At 56.5% G+C, this 21,289-nt stretch overlaps 3 protein-coding genes across 3 annotated transcripts in view; 1 reads left to right on the top strand and 2 right to left on the bottom strand.

Annotated features, from left to right (window-relative positions):
- The window catches only part of RUVBL2 (RuvB like AAA ATPase 2), a 15,167-nt gene extending 455 nt beyond the window's left edge, over positions 1-14,712 (top strand). The window contains exons 2-15 of the mRNA XM_021681257.1: positions 3,570-3,624; positions 5,059-5,114; positions 5,423-5,564; positions 7,260-7,389; positions 7,548-7,614; positions 9,932-10,038; positions 10,141-10,234; positions 10,633-10,756; positions 11,104-11,198; positions 11,301-11,419; positions 13,321-13,440; positions 13,824-13,953; positions 14,338-14,452; positions 14,581-14,712. Of these exons, the coding sequence (XP_021536932.1) occupies positions 3,570-3,624; positions 5,059-5,114; positions 5,423-5,564; positions 7,260-7,389; positions 7,548-7,614; positions 9,932-10,038; positions 10,141-10,234; positions 10,633-10,756; positions 11,104-11,198; positions 11,301-11,419; positions 13,321-13,440; positions 13,824-13,953; positions 14,338-14,452; positions 14,581-14,606 (1,380 nt within the window). The 3' untranslated portion in view covers positions 14,607-14,712. The remainder of the gene's footprint in view (positions 1-3,569; positions 3,625-5,058; positions 5,115-5,422; positions 5,565-7,259; positions 7,390-7,547; positions 7,615-9,931; positions 10,039-10,140; positions 10,235-10,632; positions 10,757-11,103; positions 11,199-11,300; positions 11,420-13,320; positions 13,441-13,823; positions 13,954-14,337; positions 14,453-14,580) is intronic.
- Positions 14,713-15,019: 307 nt separating this feature from the next.
- Positions 15,020-16,201, bottom strand: LHB (luteinizing hormone subunit beta). The gene is made up of 3 exons (XM_044922129.1): positions 16,187-16,201; positions 15,663-15,830; positions 15,020-15,344 (listed from the first exon to the last, which is right to left on the bottom strand). The coding sequence occupies exons 1-3, from the start codon at positions 16,199-16,201 to the stop codon at positions 15,102-15,104; spliced, it is 426 nt and encodes a 141-aa protein (XP_044778064.1). The 3' UTR covers positions 15,020-15,101.
- On the bottom strand, positions 15,787-19,823 carry LOC110572703. Its single transcript, XM_044911359.1, has 5 exons — positions 19,668-19,823; positions 19,180-19,380; positions 18,911-19,075; positions 18,022-18,149; positions 15,787-17,497 (listed from the first exon to the last, which is right to left on the bottom strand). The coding sequence occupies exons 1-5, from the start codon at positions 19,821-19,823 to the stop codon at positions 17,134-17,136; spliced, it is 1,014 nt and encodes a 337-aa protein (XP_044767294.1). The 3' UTR covers positions 15,787-17,133.
- Between the last annotated feature and the right edge of the window lie 1,466 nt (positions 19,824-21,289).

Genomic DNA, 21,289 nt, shown 5'->3' with positions numbered 1-21,289 from the left:
CTGAGGGAGGAGGAGGCTGGGGGGTCTGGACTCCCGGGTCTGAGGGAGGAGGGGCCTGGGGTCCCGGGCTCCTGCGTTTGAGGGATGAGGAGGCTGGGGGTGAAGATTCCTGCATCTGAGGGAGAGGAGGCTGGGGGCGAGGGCTCCTGGGTCTGAGGGGCTGGTATCCTGGAATCCTGGATTCAAGTGGTATTCAAGGTGTCAGTGGTGCGATCTTCCAGTCCTCTGGGCACAATCCGGTAGCCAGTTCTGCAGACTTTTGCCCTAAAGTTTGATGAGGATTGTAGTATCTTGGGCTTCAGGCCATTCAGGGGCCTTGGGTTGTTGATGGTATGAATGGCACCTGACTACAGGAGGAAGCTCAGGTGAGGACCTGTCCTGTGTGCTTGAGAGTGTGAAGTTGCTTAGCCTTGAGCCACACACAAGAGTGTTGAGAACCTGGAGGGTGTCTGTGGGGAAGGGGACCTGGCTGGGGATCTTGTCATGGGATTGTTTGGGCCATTTTCATATTTCAGCACCTAATACTCAGTGCGGACGCTCAGTAGGTTATCACTTGAATGTTTGAATGAATGAATGAATGAATGCATGAGCTCTGTAAAGGAGAGACCGGGTACACTGGCCCTGGCACTTGCTTGAGAAACATCTGAATGAAAAAGGGATGTGGCCTTAGCTTGGGGGTTGAATTGGGCTTCCGGCTACCTTGGTTCCCATAGTGACCCTGGTCAGGATGGAGGAGGGGTGGGGGCGATAGTTACTGGTGTGGGGGGTGGGTTGGAATTTGAGTCTGTGGCTGCTGCCATGGCAAAGGGGGTGGATTGGGGAGCAGAAGCAGAAGAAGAAAGGTGATGGCCACACTCCTGAGACCCAGGTCCCATGGACATTGATGAAGTACTGGAAGTTTGAGGGGATAGTGGATGCCGAGTTTTAAAGTGACCTCTGCTGGGGCGCCTGGGTGGCTCAGTCATTAAGCGTCTGCCTTCGGCTCAGGTCATGATCCCAGGGTCCTGGGATCGAGCCCCGCATCGGGCTCCCTGCTCAGCAGCTCCCTGCTTGCAGCTCCGTGGGAAGCCTGCTTCTCCCTCTCCCACCCCCCCTGCTTGTGTTCCCTCTCTCGCTGTGTCTCTCTCTGTCAAATAAATAAATAAAAATATTTAAAAAATAAAATAAAATAAAATAACCTCTGCTTCCATGGGGTCAGTGGGCAGCACAGCATAGGAGAGGCTTCTGGTGAAAAGGAAGGCCTTGCAGGAGGCAGGTCTGTTTGTGTTGGGATTGCTCATAGTTGGGACTTCTGGATCCATGCCCATTTATTGCCACAAACAGTGTCTGATAGGATGTGTCGCGATGTGTAGAGCTATGTTCTGAGTCTTCTGATAGTTTGGGGCCAGTGTCCACTGCTCTTGGTTCTAGCCTTTTATGAGGAGAGGATAGGTGGGAGGGAAGCTTGTGACCATGTGGTGGCTACAGTCTAAACTCCAGAGACTGGAGGCTTCCACTGGGTTGGATGCTTTCCTCTCCTCTCCTGGTGGAAGAAGAGAGACCTGTGGGAGGGAAGAAGGGTTGGGGGCAGGTGGCCAAGGGACTGAGTCAGCAGGCTGGCTGCTTAGGCTTTCCTTTCCTTTGCTAGAAATCGTGAGGGGCACCTGACTCAGTCAGTGGAGCGCAGGTGACTCTTGATCTCAGGGTCATGAGTTCAAGCCCCATGTTGGGTGTAGAGATTCCTTACAGAAATAAACTTAGAAAGAAAGAAATTGTGAAAAACTCCAGTGTCAGATAATAATACAGCCTAGGACCCACCGCCCAGATTTTTAACAGCCTTATTGAGATATAATTTACATACCATACAATTTTTTTTAAAGATTTTTTTTTATTTATTCATTTGACAGAGAGAGACACAGCGAGAGAGGGAACACAAGCAGGGGGAGTGGGAGAGGGAGAAGCAGGCTTCCCACGGAGCTGCAAGCCCGACGCAGGGCTCGATCCCAGGACCCTGAGATCATGACCTGAGCCGAAGGCAGACACTTAACGACTGAGCCACCCAGGTGCCCCTCCCATACCATACAATTTACCCATTTAAAGTGTACGGTTTAGGGGTGCCTGGGTGGCTCAGTCGGTTAGGCGTCTGCCTTTGGCTCAGGTCATGATCCCGGGGTCCTGGGATCGAGTCCCACATCGGGCTCCCTGCTTAGTGGGGAGTGTGCTTCTCCCTCTCCCTCTCCATATGTGTGCTCTCTCTCTCAAATAAATAAATAAATCTTAAAAAAAAAAATAAAGTGTACAGTTCAGTGGCTTTTAGTATGTTCACAGTTGTGCAACTGTCAGCTCAGTCAGTTTTAGGACATCTTGATGCTCCCAAGAGGGAAACCCTGTAGGTAGCTCTTGGCCATCATCCCCCAATCCTCTCATACCCCCAGCCCTAGGCCACCACCAGTGTATTTCCTGTCTCTATGAATTTGCTTATCCTGGACATTTCATGTCAGTGAAATCATACCATATGTGACCTTTTGTGTCCACTTTCTTTCACTTCACATGATGTTTTCAAGGTTCATCCACACTACAGCATATGTTGGAACTTTCTTTCTCTTTATGGCTGAATAATATTCCAGTGTGGACATAACGACGTTTTTCTTATCCGTTCATCTGTTGGTGGACATTTTGGATTTTCCCACCTTTTGGCTTTTGTGAATAATGCTGCTGTGAACACTTGTGTGAACCTTCTGGGGGTTCTTGAATTGTCCCAGGGGGTACTTATCTCTCTCCCCTGTATGAGAAGAAATGGTCGCTGGCTCCTCTTTTCAGAGAGCTGGGGACACCAGAGGACTCAGTCCCTGCTTGTTGAATCAGCTCAGACTTCAGTACATCATTCATCCAAACCCCAAATGTTGAACCCCAAGTGAACAAGCAAGAGGTAGGCTGTGCCCTTCATGGGACTCCCATCCACTGGAGCCGAGAACACTGATCGGACAGTCTCCCTCCTAAATGTGAGATTACATGGGGAGATCGGGCTCCCAAGGGAGACCTTTCATTCTGTCCAGACATCCAGAGACCCTGGAACAAGTCAGGCTGGGCAGAGGTCAGGGAGGGCCTCCCTTCATGAGCGTCGCTTGATCTCATTCAGTGAGGGAGGCGGGGAGAGCAGGCTGGACTCTGGGACATGCGCATGCCAAGGCCTAGTGACAGAGATTTGGGCAGCGCGGTACAAGGGGGCTGGGCAATCGGGGGGCAAGCATTGATGTCTGTCCTTCCAATCATGGGAGCAGGGAGGACTTCTTCCTTCACCAAATAATTCCTGGGCACCAAATAATGTGCTAGGCCCTGGGGACAGAACTATAAATGAGACAGACACGGTCCTTGTCTTTCTGGGACTCAGTGTACTGAGGTCAACCAACCAGCATTAGTTGGTGACAAACGAGAAGGGTGGGAGTGACGGATGTTTGGGCTGTTGGCCTGCCTGTGGGGAAAAGGAATGGAGAGGACTGCCTCCCGGGACGTGGGCGGGAGGGACAGAGGAGGAGGTGGTGAAAACTGGGATCATCTGACTCTTCTGACATGTCTTCGTCCGCTCCCAGACGGCCACAACCAAGGTCCCAGAGATCCGAGATGTGACGAGGATTGAGCGTATCGGTGAGTGAGCACGTCCAGACCCTGCCTGCCCACAACAGAGCCAGCCTGCCCAGGAGTGCCTGCTGGGCTTGGCCCAGAACTGATTGTCCCATCACTCAGCACAAACCGTGGCATCAGCTCAATGAGGGCAGGGATGAGGTCTGGCTCATTTCTGGCTGTGCGCTAAACAGATAACCAGTGGACACATGAGTTCGTGACCTGCCAAGTGCTCACAGCCATCCCAGGAGATGCGCATAGCGACTGTCATCCTGTATTGTAGCCGAGGAAACCGAGACTCAGAGCAGTCAAGCCACGGGTCCCAGCTCACCCACGGAGTAGGCTGTGAATCCAGGAGCACGAGGTTGGGGTGTAGTGGGCCAGAAGGGTGTAGCCTCCACAAAGAGCTTTACCTGCGTGGAGGAGACTATACTCGTTCGTGCACATTCGTTCACTCTGCCTACAAGAGAGGCCCTGAGGTAAAGAGCTTGTGGCTAGGAACATGGGTTCTGGAGGCCGCTGCTGGGGACCACTTCTGTTGCAAGAGGCTAGTTGCTCTCAGTGTCCTTATCTGCAAAATGGGGCAAAGGTGGTTCACCTCATGAGTTGATATAAGATTCCATAAGGTCAGGCGTATAAAGCCCTTGAAGTGCAGGGGCCAACACGTTTCAGCTATCAGAGGGCCGGGCGCTGTTGGAGCTGAGGACTCCTAGACACTAACTGCACCTAGTACCTGCCCTCAGGGTGCTTACAATCTAGTGCTGGGGTCAGCAAATCTTTTCTTAAAGGGCCAGACGGTAAATCTCTTGTCTGTGGAAAATACTCAGTTCTCTTGTTGCAGTGTGAAAACAGCCACAAGCAGTGTGTAAGGGAATGGGCACGGCGGTGTGCTGATAAAACTTTATTTGCAAAAACAAGTGACTGGCCCACAGGCTATAGTTTGCCCAGCCCTGGTCCAGTGTGAAACATTGAAATCCCATGTCTTTACCTCTTGCTCGGCTGTGTGGTCTTGGGCAAGGGGCCTGACCTCTCTGGGCTCCCTCCTCAACTTCATGTCAGTGAGGGCCTGAGGAGGTTATTGAGCCCCAGAAGCCCTTGGGGGTGGTAATAGCTAGCACTCTGTTTCTCAGGGTTACATGGAATGAAATAAGAATCTGTGGGGCCCCTTAGGCTATAAACGTAAAGTAATTGTGATCGTTAGCTGTCACGGTTAGATCCTGATCTGATGATGTCGTTAACCAGGTCTCAGTGATTCTGGGCCACTATGCTGTATCCTAAGGGCAGCTCCAATTTATTAAGCATTTACCCCGACCAGCCATCCTCCCAGTGAGGTAGAGACTCGGACTGCCCATCTGACCAAGGAGGAAACCAGGACTGAGAGACGAAGTCCCTTTCCTCAGGCCACACATTATCCCGAGCTGGCTGGTAACTGTCTTCTGGTTCTTTCCCCTGACACAGGTGCGCACTCCCACATCCGGGGGCTGGGGCTGGACGATGCCTTGGAGCCACGGCAGGTAGGGCTGAGGGCGGTGGGGTGGGAAGGCTGATCCAGGGAGGCCTCAGGCACGGGGTCCCCAGGGCCCTAGGGAGTGTTAGGGTCTCCCAGACCTTTGGCTACCTATCTATAAAATTTAACCACGTGTAGAGTTTTATTAGTTTAAAAAAAAAATGGGGGTGGAAAAGGTTTGGCTTTTTTTTTTAGCTTTTTCCCGAAGTCCTAGCCAACAGCATGCCCTTTTGTCTCCCTGGCCTGGAGGTGGGGGAAATGGGGTGGCAGCCCAGTAGGAAGTCCCCTGGTGTGCTCTCACCTCCCACCCCACAGGCTTCGCAGGGCATGGTGGGGCAGCTGGCAGCCCGACGGGCAGCTGGTGTTGTGCTGGAGATGATCCGGGAAGGGAAGATCGCAGGGCGGGCGGTGCTCATCGCTGGCCAGCCAGGCACCGGGAAGACGGCCATCGCCATGGGTAAGAAGCTTGTCGGGGCAGGAGCTCTTCTGGTCTCTGCCAGATAATCCTTACTGTGTAAATCCAGGTCAGCCACATTTAACAGATAGCTGCAAATGGCAGGGGCGTAAACCCTCTGATTCATTCTCTCACATAGAAGCTTCTGAGCATAGGCCACCTAGGGCTTGTTGAGCAGTTCCATAAAGTATTCTGCCTTCTCACCTCAACATCCTCTGTACTTGCTTCCATGTCAGGGTCACCTCATGTTCCAAGAGGGTTGCCTAAGCTCCAGCCTTCCCACCTATATTCTCATGTAGGAGGAAGGAGAAAGGGATCTTGCAGTGATTGTGTACCTCCCTCCCTTTAAAGGTAGCTCCCTTTAAGCAGCAGTCTTGGGACTCCCACACCCTTTTGCTTATATCTTATTGACCAGAACTTAGTCATATCCTTAACATTCTGCTGCGACATGATGAGACATTAGCACATTTCTTATTTTTTTTTTTTTAAGATTTTATTTATTTGATAGAGAGAGAGACAGTGAAAGAAGGAACACAAGCAGGGGGAGCAGGAGAGGGAGAAGCAGGCTTCCCGATGAGCAGGGAGCCCGATGTGGGGCTTGATCCCAGGACCCTGGGATCATGACCCGAGCTGAAGGCTTAACGACTGAGCCACCCAGGCACCCCACATTTCTTGTTTTAATGTGGACCGTTGCTTCTTTAGTGAAGGGGTCCTGGGCCAGACACTGGGGACACTTAGATGAGTAAGACCAAAGCCTTGACTTTAGGGAGTTTCTAGGCTTGGGGACACAGTTCCTTCCAGGGTGGTGTGTGCTGTAATGGACAGAGTAGGCTCCTGACCCTAATGAGGGAGCAGGGAGGGATGCGGTGACAGTTATCAGGAGAGCCTTCCCAGATAAGTCAGGCCCTGAGCCAAGACTTGCAGGGTGTCTGGGAGTCTCCCGGGCAGACGATAGGGAATGGGATTGCCCGGCACAGAGTGTGGCCCATGTCTGTAAAGGGGACTAGGAAGAGTCCCCAACTCACACTGGTTGGAAGGGTTCAGTGACTTCCTGTCTGTGAGACTCAGTGTGGTGCTTGGAGTGACCGCAGGATCAGCCCCGCTGTCCACCAGCCAACCCCAGGTCAGACAGAAGACCCGTCCCCGGGCTGGTTCCCGGTCATGTGGCAGGTTCATGGTTGAGCACCAGTGCCTGCCTGCTGCCCCCAGATCGCTTCTCTGCAGGGTGCCTCCCACGCCAGCGCTTGTTCTGTTGTGGTCCCCATTCTACAGAGAGACAAACAGGCTCAGAGCAGACAAGGCTTCTCAGGATCACACGGTGCTAAGCGGTGAAGCCAGGATTCGAACCTAGGCGGTCTGGCTTTAGAGCCACCACCCTTGACTATTTCCACCCTCTTTGGGCCTCTACCTGCTCATTACCCCCGAGCCTGGAGGCTAAACAGCTCCTAGAGGTTGGGAGACAGGTGTGGCGAGATTATAGGGTCATGAAGTTGGCCCTCTGGGCAGCATGGGGCTCGAAACTAGGCCTCCCTACGCAGCCCGCCATCCCCAGCTTTCTCCGCGTCTCCGTGTCTGCCCCCAGCTCTGAGTCCATCTCAGCTACGCTCCTTCCCGAGGATGGAGAGAGCTGGTTTGCCCTAGAGTAGGTGTCGCCTGGTGCCAGGCTGCGCCCACCTACCCAGACCACCTGTTCCCCAGGCATGGCACAGGCCCTGGGCCCTGACACCCCGTTCACAGCCATCGCAGGCAGTGAGATCTTCTCGCTGGAGATGAGCAAGACCGAGGCGCTGACACAGGCCTTCCGGCGGTCTATCGGCGTTCGCATCAAGTAAGCACAGGACCCAGCTTGGGATGGAGCCAGCCTCCAGCGGCCTCAGGATGACCCCTGCCCTATTTGACTTGTTCTCTGCCCGAGGGCTCATGGGAGTTAGCCATTCCCAAGGGCCCAGGCATTGGGCTCTCTGCTCACACCTGTTCTCTGCCTAGGGAGGAGACTGAGATAATTGAAGGGGAGGTGGTGGAGATCCAGATTGACCGGCCAGCGACGGGCACGGTGAGTCTGCTGCAAGCCTAGGCCTCCTCCAGGCCTGGAGGGCGGGGCGGCAGAATCCGTGGACTGCTTGAGCTACAGGTTGGGAGCCCTCTACGTGCCTACGGTGTGGGGGGAGGGGGTCAGTAGAGTGACAGTTTATCCACTTGCGAGTGACACCGTGAGCAGTTAAAACCAAGTGGTGTCATGACAGAGAAGGTCTGGAAGTTTCTCACAGTTCATTCTTTTTTTTTTTTTTTAAGTTTTATTTATTTAAGTAATTTCTACCCCCAACATGGGGCTCGAGCTCACAACCCCCAGATCGAGAGTCGCATGCTCTTCCCACTGAGCCAGTCAGGCGCCCCCTCTTAACAGTTAATTCTTTTTTTTTTTTTTTTTCTTTTTTTGGTGCAAAATGGCGGTTTCATCAAAGCATGGGGACAGGCCCTGTGGGCAGAAAGAGCTTCTGCACTCTCTCACAGTTAATTCTTTTTTTTTTTTTTTAATTTTTTTAAGATTTTATTTATTCACTTGAGACAGAGATACAGAGAAAGAGAGAGAGAGAAAGCATGAGCAGGGAGAGAGGCAGAGGGAGAGGGAGAAGCCCGATGCGGGGCTTGATGCGGGGCTCGATCCCAGGACCCCGGGATCATGACCCGAGCCGAAGGCAGACGCCCAACCATCTGAGCCACCCAGGCGCCCCTCTCACAGTTAATTCTTAAAGGTCAGGCTTAAGAACCTGTTCTGTGAGATTTTATGGAGCTTAGCACTAAAAGACATTTCCTATCCAGCTTACATGGTCGTTGTGATTTGCTCCCTTTTTTTTTTTAAGCTGAGAATAAAAACATCCTTATAATATAAAACAGATGTAAAGAAGCACGTAAAATAATCATGTGGTTAGTAAGTTATTATAAAGCAAATCCCCTTAGAACCACCATCAAGATAAAGTAGAGAGGCTCCTGGGTGGCTCAGTTGTTAAGCATCTGCCTTCGGCTCAGGTCATGATCCCAGGGTCCTGGGACCGAGCCCCGCATCGGGCTCCCTGCTCCGCGGGAAGCCTGCTTCTCCCTCTCCCACTCCCCCTGCTTGTGTTCCCTCTCTCGCTATGACTCTGTCAAATAAATAAATAAATCTTTAAAAAAAAAAAAAAGATGAAAAAGTAGGACTTTGCCCGGCCCCCAACCCCTGGCAGCCCCAGATCTCCTTCCCGTGTCCATGGATTTGCCAGTTCTGGGCGGTTCTTACACACGGGGTCCTGCAGCAGGGGACTTGCCGCGGCTGGCTTCTCTCACCTGGCGCGGGGTTCTCCAGGCTGTGCTTTCTCCGTCTGTAATTCTCTTTTACATGTTAAGTTGTAGTTGCTGGTAACATGCCAAATAATGGAAAGCTTAAACATGCTTCAAGCCTGTTGACCTCACACCGAGTCACCTTCTGTTCCTGTGTCTAGTCGCGTGGACACTGTCCTCTTCTTTCATTTGCTCGTCATTCTCAATGGAAATAGGTTTCAGACGCATGATTGCATTGACTTGCAATTTAAAAAAAAAAAAAAATTTTATTCATTTAATTGAGAGAGTGAGCAAGAGAGATAGAGCACGAGCCGGTGGGTGGGGGTGGAAGGAGAGGGAGAAGCAGACGCCCCGCTGAGCAGGGAGCCTGATGACAGGTTCGGTCCCAGGACCTTGGGATCATGACCGAGCAGAAGGCAGACGCCCAACTGACTGAGCCCTCCAGGTGCCCCTCAACTTGCACTTTTAACCCCTGTCCACAGTCTCCTAAATTAGTCCCATCCATCGGCAATTATGTTTTGAATTTTAAAAATATGATAGGAGAATATTTAAACATAGAGAAAGCCACTCCCAAGATCGTTCTTTTATTGTATTTTTTTATTTTAAAGTAAATTCTACCCCCAACGTGAGGCTGGAACTCAACAACCCTCAGATCAAGAGTCGCATGCTCCTCTGACTGAGCCAGTCAGGCGTCCACCCCCCACAAAATAGTTTTGATTTTATTTTATTTATCTTTTTATTTTTTTAAGTAGGATCCACGCCCAGCGTGGGGCTCGAACTCAAGACCCTGAAATCAAAACCTGAGCTGATATCAAGAGTCAGACACTTAACTGACTGAGCCACCCAGGCGTCCCACAAGATAGTTCTTTAAGTTAGATTTCTGTTACAGAAGAAATCCATGGATGCATCGTCCCTTCAAAAATGTAAAACCAGGGGCGCCTGCCTGGCTCAGCCGGTGGAGTGTGCTTGATCTCCGGGGTCATGAGTTTGAGCCCCACGTTGGGTGTAGAGATTACTTAAATAAATAAATAAATAAATGTATAAAAAATACACAGGGCTCTAAGGTAGGCAAGCTGACCCTCAAGACCACAGAGATGGAGACCATATATGACCTGGGCACCAAGATGATTGAATCCCTGACCAAGGACAAAGTCCAGGCCGGGTGAGTGGCAGGGGGCCACACTGGGTGGCCAAGGTGGGGGATCTTGGGCCCTTTCCCGTCCTCACTTCCACCCTCCTTCCCCCCCACCCCCGCCACCTGCAGGGATGTGATCACCATTGATAAGGCCACGGGCAAGATCTCTAAGCTGGGCCGCTCCTTCACACGTGCTCGAGACTATGATGCCATGGGCTCTCAGGTGGGTCAGGGCTCTGGGGGTCCCCTCACCCCAGGCACCAGGATGTTTGCATCTCCTCCATCACCCCCATGGCCCAGAGGGTCTGGATCCTCCAGTCGCCCCAACCCCATGTCCCTGGCACTCCTGGTTCTTCCCTGTACCCTCTGGGACAGCCAAGGCCCTTCACCTTGGCCCATTTGCTCATGGTTTCCGAGGTCCTCCGGGAACCCCCGATCCTTCAGTGCTCTTGAATCCCCTAGTGATGACTACTCTTGGACCTGGGGTGTCTGGATTCTCAGCTCCATTCCAAGGAGTCCAGAGTCCGATCTCCCCCTACGCAGGCCTCTTTGAGCCCTCTTTCATGCTCTTCTCCACCCTTGTCTCTCCTTCCTTCCCCCCCCTCCCCCCCGGCTCCATAGACCAAGTTCGTGCAGTGTCCAGATGGAGAGCTCCAGAAACGCAAGGAGGTGGTCCACACCGTGTCCCTGCATGAGATTGATGTCATCAACTCCCGCACCCAGGGCTTCCTGGCTCTCTTCTCAGGTGAGGCCCCTCAGACTGGCCCTGCTCTGTGCAACCCCCCTTCCTCGCCCTCTAGCACAACCCCCTGGTTCGTGTCTCCCACTCTGTTGCTGTCAGTCCCTCTCGGGTGGTTCAGCGGGGGCCTGCATGTCCTGCCCTCTCTTCTTCCTGGGTTCTCTGTCTCCGTCCGGTCCTCCTCCTCTATGGGATGTTTGGGACTCCCACCCCTGCTGTCCCTTTGCCACTCCAGTCTTGGTCTCTCTTCCCTCTGTCCCTGGTGTCCCATCTTTCTCTATCTTGGTCCACCCTCCGGCCCTGGGTCCCTGTCTCCTGCCTGATCCTCCCCGCGCCACCCCTGCCTCCCTCAGGCGACACAGGGGAGATCAAGTCAGAAGTCCGAGAGCAGATCAATGCCAAGGTGGCTGAGTGGCGTGAGGAGGGCAAGGCAGAGATCATCCCTGGGGTGAGTACTGGGGCATGGCCGGGGCAGGCGGCTTGTGGTGGTGGGAAATGGGAGGAGAGAGGCTCGGGTGGTGGGTTTGACATACTCCTCAATGGCTCCCAGGTGCTGTTTATCGACGAGGTCCACATGCTGGACATTGAAAGCTTCTCCTTCCTCAATCGGGCCCTGGAGAGTGACATGGCGCCGGTCCTCATCATGGCCACCAACCGTGGCATCACCCGGTAAGCCAGCTGCTGGCCCGTCCCTCAGAGGCCTCTGGGAAAATGGGGTGCTCCAGGCAGTGGGTATAGGCACAGGGTAACCAGGGCATGTTTGTTTAGCTCCCTGCTAGGAAGGGTGTGGGCTTAGGTGTTGCAACAAGGCTGCCCCCAAGTACCGGGGCCCAGACAGAAGGCTGTGCTTCTCCCTCAAACAAGGTAGGCGGGTGCTCAGGGCGGTAGGCAGGCAGCTCTGCTCCGTAAGGAAGCTGAGGGACCATGTTCTTTCTGTCTTTGTTCCCGAAACCCCGGGGGCTACACTTCCCAAACCATGTGCCGAGGCATCCCAGCGTGCTGCAGAACACACAGAGTGCTGCGGAATGGTTTAAGTTTCTGAGGGATGCACAGAGATGTGTGTTGGACATTGCGTAAATCACTACACTTAGTTCGCTTTTCCCTAACCACTTTACAGAACAGAGCTTAATACTACTTTTGGCTTAAAAATGCCTGGGAAACATTCCCGAGCCGTGAAGCGCCCCAGGTTCTGGTAAAGCTTGGGGACCTCTGCCCTAGGGTGTTGCCAGCACCCCTCGCCCTGTCGTCCCAGCTGGCCTTCTTCTCTGCCTCGTCTGTGTCCTGGGCGGACAGGGAGGAGGAAGTGGGGGTCAACAGCCCCCAGGAGGCTGAGGCCCGGAGGACCACCCGTCATCACCGCAGGGGGCAAATGGGCAGACTGTCCCTGGCTTGTTTCCCGGGTGAGCCGCTCGGACCCTTAAAATAAGCTCAGGAGGTGGATATTGTATCAGCCCCCTGTTACAGGTGAGGACAGCTAGGCCCCGTGACGTGCACGGAGAAGGTGTCAGGGCCAGAGTTGGATCTCTGAACCAGACGGGGAGAGACCAGCCGAGGGCGGGGCGCCTCCCGGGCCAGGCTGCAAACCCAAGTCACTCCTCGTTATCTGCACACCATGTATTTGGGAGTCTGCATCCTCTCACTAACGTTGATTTGTAAGCCCCCCCCACCCCCCCCAGTCCGTACTGGCGACACTCTGGGGCTCAGGTGCAGACATGCGCGGAGAGGCAACACATTTGAGTCCCCCGATATGGACACTCCAAACCAAGGTCGTGCAAGGTGACACCCTGCCTGCCTTCTGGTTTCAGCTCACCTGCTGTAAATGAGTGTCCTTTTCCCGATCTGTTTAGTGTCGCATTTGCCACATTTTATGCCTTTTATTGGGGATTTCGTGTCTAAAGGGGCCCGTCGCTGCCCAGTGCCCCTAAGCAAAAGGCTGGGGTGGATGCGCCTTATAGAGAAAGTGTGTGTGTTAGATGAGCTTCATTCAGGCCTGATGCAGAGTGTTAGCCGTTAGCCATGAGTTCAAAGGGCGTGAGTCAATGACGTTTGTTAAATAAGATGTCTTTAAATAGAAACACATAGAACCAGGTTATATGTTGGTTGGTTGACAAAAATATTGTGATCAGAGGCTCACAAGAACTTAACCGTGTACGTCCCGGAGAAGCGGTGGTGCATCATTTGCTGCTGAGCATTTGCCCCACTTTATAGAACGTAAATACCATGAATAACGAGAATCCACTCTAGCTCCCGGGCCCTGTGCTGGGCCGGGTGCAGCGGGGAATAGGACCGGCAGTCTCTTCCCTGTGGAGCTCTACGTCACGCAGAGGAGTGGGACCTTGATCCAGTAATCCCAGATAGAGATACCTAGCTAAAACCAGCCCAGCCCTGGGGGGGGGGGGTGACACAGCTGGGGGGCAGCTGCACTGTCGGTGGTGACAGCAGCCATGAGCTGAAGGTTAAATGGTATTTGCCCAGTGAGTGGGCCGTGGTGGGGGTGGAGAGGAGAGGAAATGGAGAGCTGGTTCTCGGAGCATCTCCCTGACAGCCCTCCCTGACCCCCTCCTCCCCAGGATCCGGGGTACCAGCTACCAGAGCCCCCATGGCATCCCCATCGACCTGCTGGACCGACTGCTCATCGTCTCCACCTCTCCCTACAGTGAGAAGGACACAAAACAGATCCTCCGCATCCGGTATGGGCAGAGCCGCTGGTGTTCTGGGGCAGGACCAGGCTGCGGGCCTGAGAGGCAGGGCTGGCACCCACCCTGTTTGGCAAGTGGGGGCGGCAAGGTCTGAGGGGGAAGGTGTATGGGTCTGCAGGAGGTACGGCTGGGCTGCGCATCCAAGTAATGGCGTCTGATCTGGGGCTGGGGAAAGAGCCCTGGCTGGGGAGCGTCGGGGGGCCCAGGCTGCAGGCCCAGCCTGTGCCTCACTGGCCCTTCTTGCTCAGCGTTCTGTGGTTCTGAGGACATAGACTCCACATGTCCCCCAGGATGTCCCGCAGTGCCCCGGGGGGGAAGGGCCGGCCAGGCGCCCTGGCCCTGGCTGACACCCCCCCCCCCACACCTGCCCACAGGTGTGAGGAGGAAGACGTAGAAATGAGCGAGGATGCTTACACAGTGCTGACACGCATCGGGTTGGAGACCTCGCTGCGCTACGCCATCCAGCTCATCACGGCTGCCAGCCTGGTGTGCCGGAAACGCAAGGTCAGCCCAGGGAGCCCCCAGGGCCAGCCCGAGTGAGTGAGTGAGTGAGTGAGTGCCCCAGTCACCGCTCCAAGGGCTCCGACCGCATTGTTGGATTTAGTCCCAGAACAGGGGTTTTCAAAGGCCGGAAACTTGGGTCAGTGGAGTTTATACCTGTATCTCCTGGCCTGACACCTAGCAGGTGCTTCGTAGATGTCTGTCAGCTCTGAGTTACCGCCGTCCAGTCCATCTTCCAGATGAAGAAACCCAGGACTGGAGGGGTTGGGCCCTGAGCCAGGAGGTGGCCAAGGCAGGATTCGAACCCAGGCAGTCTGGCTCCAGAGTCCCCATCCTGACCCACCTCCCCGAGAGGGGCCCCACTGAGGTCTGACCATCCCCTGTCAGGGCACGGAAGTGCAGGTGGATGACATCAAACGGGTCTACTCGCTCTTTCTGGACGAGTCGCGCTCCACGCAGTACATGAAGGAGTACCAGGATGCCTTTCTCTTCAACGAGCTCAGTGAGTGTCCCCTGCTGCGCCTGTCCCCAGGGTCACCCGCCCCAGAGGGCAGGCGGGTATCTGATCTGGAGATCTCAGGCCCTGCTCCCTGGGCCACACTGACCACCTGGCCTTCCTTCTCCCGACAGAAGGCGAAACCATGGACACCTCCTGAGCTGATGTCACCCTCGCCCTCTCCCCACCCCACCCCACCCTGTTTTCTACTAGAGTTCTGACACTGTAACTTTATATAAAATGGTTCTGAAACTGGACCCATTCTCTCTTTTTTTTTTAGAGCGAGAGCTCATGGAGCGGTGAGGGTGGGGTGGCAGTGGGGGCAGAGGGAGAGGGAAAAAGAGAATCTTAAGCAGGCTCCAGGACACCCAGCGTGGAGTCCAGTGCGGAGCTATTCCCATGACCCTGAGATCATGATGACCTGAGCCGAAATCAAGAGTCAGACGCTTAACGGACTGAGCCACCCAGGCGTCCCTGAAACTGGACCCATTTGTGTGTGTCTGTGTGTGTGTGTGTGTGTGTGTGTGTGTACACGCGTGCATGCACCTTGAGCCTGACAAAAGACCACCTGAGTGCAGTTTGAGAAGCCTTTATTATTAGGAGGGGAGGAAAGAAGCATCTGCTGGCTCCAGGAGTTGGGGTGTGGGGGGGACCCTTAGAGGAACAGGAGGCCTGGGAGCGGGGGGCGGTCACAGGCCAAGGGTTGGGCTCTGGGACCCCCACAGTCGGAGTTGCTGAGGCGGCAGGGCCCGCAGCGACAGCTGAGGGCCACGGGGAAGGAGACCATGGGGTCCACGCCAGGCGGGCATCCAGGGAGCCGGATGGAGGCAAAGCGCAGCTCGTGGTAGGTGCAGACCGGCTGGGGCACAGGCGGCAGGACGGCCGGCAACACTCGCACCTGTGGGCCGGGGGGTGGGGGGGGGGGGGGGCACGGCTATCCACCTGTGGTCAGCACCCCCCCCCCCGAGCTCCCCCGCTGCCCCCCACAGGTCACAGACTCAGGTGTCCAGCAGACCCCCTGTGCTCTCCCTCCCTCCCACATGCCCAGCTCGGACTCCCCAGTTCCCCAGCCCCTGCCCAGGGGGCGGGCCACCCTTCCATCCCGGCTGCCGCTTCCCATCTGATGTGGGCCTGGCCCTGAGTAACCCACCCGGAGCTGAGGGGGCAGCACCTGTTCCCACTCCAGCAGGGCTGCCCCCCCTCCCCCGCATCTCACCAGGCTGGGGCAGTAGCCGGCACAGATGGTGGTGGTGAAGGTGATACAGACCGGGCAGGCCTCGTTCTCGGCGGCCAGGGTGGCGTTGATGGGCCGGCATAGTGGCCGAAGTGGCCCCCTGGATGCCCACACCCCACCCACGTTCAGCAGCAGCCACAGCAGCAGCCCCTGGGACAAGGCCAGTGTCTCAGGGCCAGCCAGACCCTTCTACCCTGAGCCCTTGCCCTCCCATCCCCCACACAGACACCTTCGGGACCCAGCTCCCCTGCCTGGCATCTTCCATTCGGGACCATCCCTCCCACTTTGAGCCCCTGCTCCAGTACTCGGGAGCCCCAGGTACTCCCAACACTGCAGATTCCTACCCTCGGGCCCTGCTCCACCTGCTGCCCTGCTGGCCAGAAGCCTGCTGGCCGTCCCCACCCTTCTAGAAGGAAGCTTCCATCAGGTCACAGGACTCTCCCTCTTTGTGCCAGCTGTGGCCTGGATGGAGTTGCAAGGTGCCTAGGGGCGTCCTACAGTCTTACCTGGAGCGTCTCCATCCTCAGTGCCTCCCCTATGATGTTTACCTGGTCTTATACTTGCAGGCTGTGGGGGCGGCAAGGCCACTGGGGGTGGCGGCATGATGGGGTAACCTGGACACTAATCTTTCCGGGGGCGAGAAGCAGAAAAGGTCAGGGAGGTGTGCAGGAGTGGCTCTGTGGAGTGCCCCTTACCCCCACTTCCTGAGGGGCTCCCACGCCAAGAAGCGGGAGACGCCCGAGGTGAAGCTGACTTCCCGGACTCAATCCTCAGGTGCTAGCGAAGTCGCGCTGCGGCCACAGGGACTAGGCTACGGGGAGCCCTTGGCCTTGCCCCCGGCGGTGTGGCCTCGTCTCTGCCCATCACGGTGGGAGCCAGCGGAAGGCTGAAGGTCGCCCCTCCCAAGGACCCTCGAATGGTGATCCCCTGAGCCCTCAGCCCCCCTCCACCTGCTATAGACTGAAAGCCACGGTGCCAGTCTAACCTCTTCTGGGGGGCGTGGCTTCAATATTGGATTCTGTGCCCAGAGGCGGGGTTCCACCTGCACGCAGACGTGCCTGCCTTCCACGAGGGATTCAGCGGGAGCCCCATCTCCCCCACACTCAGGCCCCCAGAGCCGAACCCAGCAATGGGCATGGTTTAGGCTATTTAACTCTGTCGTCGACTAAGAAGCTCCGCCCCCTCTATCGCAGAGGGCGTGTCTCGCCCGCGAGCCCACAGCCCCAAAGTACATTTTCCCGGCTCAGCTCCCACCTCCCTCCCCGACCCCGGCAACCCTGCGGTCAAGTGTGGGATTCGCCCCGCCCACCGGGTCCTGGCCTCCGTTTCGCTCCCACGTCATGGGCGGGGTTCCCGGCCTTAGCCCCGCCCCGTGGGGGGGGCCCCAGAGGCCGTGCTCTCGGCTCGGCTCGCGCCCGGGGGGCGTGTCCGGGGCGGGGCTGGCGCTGCCGGCTCACAGGGGGGCTGGCTTCCTGCTGCCGTAGCTGGAGTTCTCAGTGCGGTAGGCCTGCGGCACGCTGTAGATCCCCGACATCGGCTTCCAGTGGGGGCCGCCCCAGGGCAGCTCCAGCGGGCAGAAACGGTCGAGCCGGAGGAGCGGGTGCAGCGGGGGTCTGTAGGACTCCTGAGCCAGAGACAACGCCCCGTGGTGTGGCACGGCTGTCGTCACCGGATGGACATGGGGCACGCGCATCCCTGGCGGCCGAGAGGGGCACGGCCAGGGTGGCTTCTGTGGGTCATGGCCCCAGGCCTGAGGCGCCTTCTCAAAGCTCCAGTAGGTCAGCGAGTCCTTGCGGGGATATCCGGACAACTCCTTCCTCTTGGTGAGGGAGGCAGGAGAGGGAAGGCACAGCTGGATCCTAGGGACAAGGCTGAGGTTCAGACCTCGCGTTCTGAGGAGGCTGTAGACCTGAACTCCTGCGTTTCGAGGCAAGAACACATTTGTAGGATTCGGGGACCCCTCAGGAAGGATGGGGGCTGGGGACTCCTAACCTGGCTTCCTGGGTCTCGAGGTCCTTAAGGGCCTGGAATCTGGAGTTTTCGAATCCTTGGGAAAGAGTATCTAGGAACCAAAGTAGGCCCCGCCCTAGACCCTTAGGGCACCGCCCCTGGTCCCGAACCCCTTCTTGGGCAAGCGGCAGGTTTCATATTCCTGAGAGTTGACACTAAGGATACCTGGGTGCTAAAAAAAAGGTACGGGTTGGGGTCTGAACTTCTGGGTCTTGAGCGTGCGGGAGCTGAAGGCTGAGGCTCCTGAGTCGGACAATGGGGAGCCGACACCCGGGTTCGGCGTCGCACCGGCCTATGCCGGGGGCGGTGCCGAGCGAGGACCCAGGCTCACTTCGGGTAGGCCCGGAGGTCCCTGGCTGAGGTGGTCAGATAGAGTTGATGGCGGTCCAAGACGCCCTGGTCAGATACTGTGAAAGACCGGCCGGCCAGCTCGGGGTTCTTTGTCCAGGGGATTAAAGCCTGAGGAGGATCCGGGGAGGACAGAATGAGCTAGAAGGAGGTTTCATACCGCATTCCGGGCCCTGGGTCCCAGACTCAGGATCCCTTTTCCTTCGACCCAACAGCCCTCACACCCGCCCCCAGAATCCGAGTCCTTCCTGACCAATCGCAAGCCAGCGCACTTTAGCTTCGCTCCCCAAATCAGAACCCTTATAAGGGTTACTCCAAAATCCAAACACTTGTGGGTCATCGAACACAAAGCCCAGCCCCCAACCACAAAAACAAAACAAACAAAACAAAACAAAAACCTTCCCAGCTCCGCCCCCAGACTCCTGGCTTCCACCTCCCGCCTCTGGAATTCAGCCGCACCTCCGGCAACCGTTCCCCTTAGCTCATCCACTCCGGGAAAGCCCAGCCCTGCCTCCCGACCTCGGCTCGGGAAGTTCAAGACCCGCCCCCACGTACCGTCCGCCGCCGAGCTCGGACCCCGGCCTCAGAACCCCTCCCAGCCCCGCCCCAGGATTCACTGGTTGTGGCCCCAGCCTCAGAGCTGGGATTTCGGTCTCCAGCCCCCTCCTCCTCCTGACCCTACCTCAGAAGGTCCAAGCCCCACCCCCAGACTCTGTAATCTGATTCCGTCCCAGACCTTTTGGCCACGACCCCAGAGTCAAAATTCTCCACCCCAGGGTCTCCTAGCCTGGTCCCTACCTTCAGAGCCCCTCCGACCCCGCCCCAGGCGCTACGAACTCTGTCCCACGGCGGCAGCGGGTCTTGTCCGCTACCTGGGAAGGGCCTCCGCGAAGGTGCTCCGCAAGCTCCAGGGGCTGGGGCCCGACGTAGAAGGTGGGGCGCTGCTGATCCGGGTCGGGCCAGCCCGTGTACTGCGCCCTGGTCTCGCTAAACTGGTGCTTTGTGATCAGCGGGAGGCGCCAGCCGCGGTGTCTGAGCTGCGGGAAGGCGACGCGGGGATCCACCGTGAGGGCGCACGGTACTCCAGGGCGATCCCCTCCCAGCCCTGTCCCCGGCGGACCTCTGCATCCCAGAACCTTACCTTTTCTTCTAACTCCTTGATCCCCACAGTCCGCGTGGGGTCCGAAGGCTCTGGGGCCCTGGGCTGTGCGTAGGGCCCGCCGTGGGTCTTAGGCACGTAAGCCGAGCCAGAGGTTGTCTCCCATCTGCGGATGACCTCGTCAAAATCCCAGATGTGCAAATCCTGCTTTGCGGCCGGCGGCAGGGGCTCCGCGACCGTGGACTGGGGAGAAGGACGTCAGCTAAAACGGTTCAAGTCCGGCCCGCGAGCCCTGATCCTTCCCGGTCGGTCCCCAACCCTTTGCTCCCTCCAGTTCCAGGCATCGAGGTTCCCTGGCCCCTCTTCTTTCAGACCCGGGACTCGGGGACCCTCCTCCTTCAGTCAGAGAGGAGTCCACGCCCCGAATCCACTTTTCTCTCAGCAGGTGTCTGGACCCCCAGGCCTCTCCTGCAGACACGGGAGCCTGGGCCCCCAGTCTCCTCCTGGCCAGGAACCTAGCGTCCTCTCACCTGCACAGTGGGCGGGGGAAAGGGCACAGACGGGATAAGGTGGTGGGCGACACCACTGCTGCTGAGATGCCCGCTGGGCCAGGATCCAGGCACCTCGGTCCCAGAGATTGGGGGCCGTGGGGGACCGTAGCGCGGAGCTAGGGTCCGCCCCGCCATGGTCCCACCCCTGCGGGGTAGCCACGCAGGGGCAGGCTTGTTGTTGCTGTTGCCCCAGGTAACAGGACCCGCCCCCCACCCCCGCCCCCGAACTCAGCCAATGGAAGGCCTGCAGGTGTGCGGATGGTTGGATAGAGTGAGAAAGAGACCCAGGCACAGAGGGACAGGGACTTTGAGGGAAGGGCACAGAAACTCAGAGAAATGGGGGAGGGGAGTCCCAGAGAGAGAGAAAGAGAGAGAAGGGCAGAAAGAGGGAGGCGGGAGGAAGGGGGAATAGAAGCTCAGAGTTGCAGGGAGTTTTAGAGACACAGAGACTCCAGGTTGGGGGAGACAGAGACCCAGAGGGGGAGGAGGACAGAGACCACCCACCGCCATCAGGGAATCCAGGAGAAACAGCCCCCTTTCTCACAGGGTCCCAACTCTCTTAGCCCCCTCCTCCCTCTGCCAGTCCTGCCTACCTCAGGGGTAACGATTTCCAGACTTCCCCAGGGCTCTCCCTCCCTCCCTGTGTGCGCTGAAGGAGTGAGCCTGGGGCTCGGGCTTCGTCTGTGCTGCCTGCCTTTGATTTGGTTGAAAACTTCCACCTGGATATGGGGGTGGGTGACGAGGGAGAGACCCACAGACACATACACAGGGAAATACTTAGCAAAAAGAGACGGGAGGGGATGTGGAAAGAGCTTTGATGAGAAAGAAAGACAAGAACGGGTGAGAGACAGTGAATGAGAGACAGAGAGCTACTGACCCAGGGACAAGAGACAGAGAGGGAGGTGACAAAAAAGAGTGGGAACCACAGACCTAGAAACACAGCGATGTAGAAACAAAGGCAGCCAGACCCGGCCCAGCCCTGCCACCCCTACCCTTCCCAGGGGCCCAGTCTGTGTTGGCGGGGGGATGGGGGATGTCTATGGTTTCAGTCCTTAGCCTGAAGCTGGTTCTAAAAGAATGTGTGTGTGTGTGTGTGTGTGTGTGTGTGCGTGCGCGCGCACGCGCTGCGTGGTTTGGCAACAGGCTTAAGTTATGGACTGGTGATACATGAAGGGGTATCCTGAAGGTGTGGAGTCTACCCCTGACTTCCCTTGTCACTTCCTTGCCTTAAAGACCTTTTGGTCAAGCTTCTGCCTTCTCAGCTCCCACTAGCTCATCCCACTAACCCATTCTTCAGATGGGGAAAACTGAGGCTACCTTCTGCAACCTGGCCCCTGGTCCCACTGAACCCCTCATTCAGGTCTCTGGAGCCATTTCTCCTTTTGGATTTTCCTGGCCCACTCAAAGCCTATCACTGTCCACATGACCCCTGATCCTAGCCAGGAGCAGGTCAATTGGTCAGAACCTTATGCCATACTCAAGGTTGACCATTCTAAGGTCTAATTCTTTCCCAATATGGGGTAAAAGTTGGGACAGAAAAGGAGGCAGAAACCTGACTCCAACTCCCCAACAGTGTTAAACTCTCTAGCATCCTGACCTCT

This window comes from Neomonachus schauinslandi, chromosome 16 (assembly GCF_002201575.2).
Source record: "Neomonachus schauinslandi chromosome 16, ASM220157v2, whole genome shotgun sequence".
Taxonomy (NCBI): domain Eukaryota; kingdom Metazoa; phylum Chordata; class Mammalia; order Carnivora; family Phocidae; genus Neomonachus; species Neomonachus schauinslandi.
This window is presented reverse-complemented; position numbering and strand designations above follow the sequence as displayed.

What these genes read in the sequence shown, in the direction of transcription:
- LHB (XM_044922129.1), bottom strand. An exon ending in CCGGCTACTGCCCCAGCCTG is followed by an intron (nt 15,345 to 15,662) that starts GTGAGATGCGGG and finishes CCCGGCCCACAG; the next exon opens with GTGCGAGTGTTGCCGGCCGT.
- LOC110572703 (XM_044911359.1), bottom strand. Translation starts at nt 19,823, where the DNA reads ATGGCGGGGCGGACCCTAGCTCCGCGCTACGGTCCCCCACGGCCCCCA. An exon ending in TTCCCCCGCCCACTGTGCAG is followed by an intron (nt 19,381 to 19,667) that starts GTGAGAGGACGC and finishes CCTTCTCCCCAG; the next exon opens with TCCACGGTCGCGGAGCCCCT. An exon ending in TCAAGGAGTTAGAAGAAAAG is followed by an intron (nt 19,076 to 19,179) that starts GTAAGGTTCTGG and finishes GCCTTCCCGCAG; the next exon opens with CTCAGACACCGCGGCTGGCG.